General features: G+C 41.8%; 1 protein-coding gene across 1 annotated transcript; it reads left to right on the top strand.

Moving 5' to 3' along the window:
- kcnk15 (potassium channel, subfamily K, member 15) lies at positions 1-3,662 on the top strand. The gene is made up of 2 exons (XM_075475732.1): positions 1-755; positions 948-3,662. Exons 1-2 carry the CDS (start codon positions 458-460, stop codon positions 1,958-1,960), a joined length of 1,311 nt encoding a protein of 436 aa, XP_075331847.1. The 5' UTR covers positions 1-457; the 3' UTR covers positions 1,961-3,662.
- The last annotated feature ends 234 nt before the right edge of the window (positions 3,663-3,896 follow it).

Genomic DNA, 3,896 nt, shown 5'->3' with positions numbered 1-3,896 from the left:
AAAAGAAGTTAATTTAAAAAAACCACAAACAGATATATTATTTTAGAATGCAATGATATAGATCAGGACTAAGGACAAGCGTTCAATGCAACTTTATATTTGATCTCAAATCGTGGTTTTGCATGTTATTCAAGTCCCACTGGTTGCTGTCCATGGTGCTGATGCAGTCTTCTAATGTCAGACACACACCTACATTACACAGCCTTTTATTGGTGACTGGTTTGCGCATGCGAAGAAGTAATCCCAGGCCACTTGCTTAAACAGATGATCGTATCAAGAACATCAAGAGCAGTGCACACGCGTCTTTACGTAAACAGTAAATCAAAACCTAGTAAATATAGATTTCCAGGATTGACGTCTGGCTCTCTACCTTTTAAGGCAGCCGGCAGCGACATCAATGTGGTGCCAACGCTGAAGACCAGTGCCACCTGTAACTGCGCCTCCGCTCCAGACTTTAATGCCGACGCCGAGGATGAAGAAGCAAAACGTCCGGACACTGTCGCTCATCCTCTGCATGTTCTCCTACTTGCTGGTCGGCGCCGCGGTGTTTGACGCGCTGGAGTCCGAGACGGAGAGCTCCCGCAGACGCATCTTGGAGCAGAAGCGCAACGAGATGAAGAAGAAGTACCGCTTCTCCGAGGACGACTACCGCGAAATCGAACGAGTGGTGCTGCAAGCTGAGCCTCATCGCGCCGGGAGACAATGGAAATTTGCCGGCTCTTTTTACTTTGCCATAACAGTCATCACCACCATTGGTAAGTTAATGCGTCTTTGGGAGAAAAAAAGAAGATGTTTCAATTGTGCACTTTTCGTGCAATTTTTTAAGGGCAATTTCTTTTTTCTAATGAGACTTATCAAAATCAAGCATTTGTCTCATGTTTTAAAACTGAGCGCTGATTAGAATATGCCTCAAAGCGTTCTTCCTCTTTCCACCTCTCTGCATTAAGGTTACGGACATGCAGCACCGGGCACAGATGCAGGAAAAGTATTCTGCATGTTCTACGCTGTGCTCGGCATCCCTCTCACTTTGGTCATGTTCCAGAGCCTCGGAGAAAGAATGAACACATTTGTCCGCTATCTCCTACACAAGATGAAGCAGTGCCTGGGCTTTCGACGCACTGAGGTGTCCATGGAGAACATGGTCCTGGTGGGCTTCCTGTCCTGCATTGGAACTCTGTGTGTGGGAGCATCAGCCTTTTCCCACTTTGAGGGATGGAGTTTCTTCCATGCTTACTACTACTGCTTCATTACTCTCACCACCATTGGCTTTGGGGACTTTGTTGCCCTGCAGAAACAAGAGGACCTTCAGGAGAAGACGCCCTATGTTGCTTTCAGCTTCATGTACATCCTGGTGGGGCTAACTGTCATTGGAGCTTTTCTTAATTTGGTGGTGCTGCGTTTCCTCACCATGAACACTGAGGATGAGAGGCGAGACGCCCAAGAGAGGGCTTCGCTGAAAAGAGACCGAGGCCGTTTGGAAGGGGCCCTGGGCCTACGGGCTGTAGGGGAACAGACCAGAGACAGCCACAGGGAGAGGAACAGGGGCACCACGGTACACAGTCATAGACGCAGTACACTCTTTCTCCCAATGGAGGAAGGAACCAGTCGCACCAACCTCATCTCTTCTCCAGTGGAGGATCAGGAGAGACGAGGAAGTCCATGCAGACACAGGCTACATTTTCAGATCAAGGCAGGCAGACAGAAGCAGGAGTCGAGCCTCAGTTCCCTCTGCTCCTCCTGCGTGTGCTACCGCATTGGGGTTTGTGAAAGCCCTCTTATGACACGCAGTGAGCACCATGGCTGCCATGTCAATTCTGTTTACTTCAACTCAGTCTCTCATCGGATTCAGGGCTGCTCTCCGAGGTCCCAGGACAACACTGGACTCTCTTCTCCTGGAAGCACGCTGTCACCTGGGCACAGCTTCCAGGAGTTCCCCCGTTTAAGGAGGAAGTCAGTGTAACGAGCAAAAGTGCTTGCACAGACTGTAAACTACACTTTCACAAACATTTTTTTTTTTGTGTGTTACACCTCTTTTGTGCATGTCGGATGGCACAAATTCTGTTTCATAAATAAACTGTCCGTTGTGGATTTTGAAAATACCTTTATTTGTAAAGCAATGATGACCTCCCCCCCATTTCAACGCATTTATGTTGGTGATTCTGCTGTTTTGCACGTAAAACAAAGTGCAATGCATGCATGAGAATGTATAGCACAAAATGTGAACGCATGAGTGCTATGTTAAGATATGAGATGCTGTGTTTAGCTACAGTTTAACAAAAGTATTTTGGATATAATACTTATCATTATTTAACTTTTCAGTGGAGGGGATATTTACGGCCCTCAGGGAGCTCGGCTCCTGCTTTAAACAGAACTCTAAACTTCTCATGCCATAGCACTAAGATGTCATTATACTTTTATAAGCCTTAAAGAACTTTGAGCAAGCACGTGAAATATGTGGCTTCTTTACACATTGCATTTAAATTACCTTTTTATTATTTAGCATTGGAGTGGAGGGTGGAGTGTTACACTATAATATAAAAAGATTATTGATCTTACTTGCTGTAGCATACATCAGAAATGTAGCAGGTTATTAGTGAACATCTCACAGCTGTGGAAAACTTGTTATTTTCCATGAGATGTGATCTCTTCCAGTATTTTTATTTTTTTTATTAAACCAAAGGAGGGACAGTTAAGTGTTACGTTTTTTTCTTAATATATAATTAACTCTGGTATATTGTTGAACTCGTGTTTGAGTTTTTCACGCTTCTGTCTTCATTTGTCTTCCTCTGCTATGTTTGTGTTTTTATCTGCTGAGAACGATTCTTTGTAAGAAGCAATCCAAATATCAACCTACTCAAATAATGTGCTTGAATGAGGGTTAAGATTGGATAGATTTGCTTAAAAAAAAAAAAAAAAATTTAAATTAAAGTTGATTGGAGTTCTAGGTGTTTATATGTGTCGATTTACAGATTTAAAACATGTAGCAAGGACTTCATTCACAAAAAACTGCAATGACTAAAAGGCATCGGTTATACAGAAGCTAAAAAGATGAATTTTTGCAAATTTATATAAAATTTTACCTAAAAACTCCAGAGATGCACTGATACTGCATCCGATACCACCGATACCATGTGTGTGTGTACTCGTACTCCGTATTCATTAAAGTGTTCCGATACTACAGAACCGATACCAGTGTGACAGGAGCTTAATTTTCCTGCAATGTGATTGTGAAAGTTAAAATGTTAAAACAATATTTTGTACTAAGAGTAGTTTCATATTACTAAAATGCACAAAGTGCAGTTGTACTGTATTTGGGTTCAATATGCCTAAAGAAAATAAAATGTGTTTAATTGTAAGAACTGTAATGGCTTTGATTAGTACTCATATCAGTACTCGGTATCGGCAAGTACTAAAAGGTAAGTACTTGTACTCGGTTTAAAATATGTGGTATCGATGCATCCCTAAAAAACCCTTTTGCTATTTGCATGCAATTTAAGTGCTTACTGTAAAGTAGTAGTGATGTGATATAACAATGAGTATTTTTACTCTAATGTTGTATTTAAGTACAGACTTTAGGCATTTGTGTTGAGCTCTACATGCTTCTGCTCCACTATAAATTCAGATGCAATGATTGTACCTCATAGTATGCACATATATTTGACAGCTGATCGTGTATACTGTATGATTTTACATTAAAAAGTGTATATAAAGTAACGCTGTTCTGTTGCACTGTTGTAGACTGAACTACCCAGCTGGCTATTAAGTGCTGAAATAGGCCCATCATGATAATAAGGATAATAATCAATGTTAATTGTATTTATGGACTCATGCACCCTGCCTCGATGGTAGCTGGGATAGGCTGCAGAAGGACAGAGAGAGAAGAGAAAATGACCTCA

This window comes from Odontesthes bonariensis, chromosome 10 (genome assembly GCF_027942865.1).
Source record: "Odontesthes bonariensis isolate fOdoBon6 chromosome 10, fOdoBon6.hap1, whole genome shotgun sequence".
NCBI lineage: Eukaryota > Metazoa > Chordata > Actinopteri > Atheriniformes > Atherinopsidae > Odontesthes > Odontesthes bonariensis.
Note: the sequence above shows the minus strand (reverse complement) of the source record. Positions and strands in the feature narration are given on the sequence as shown.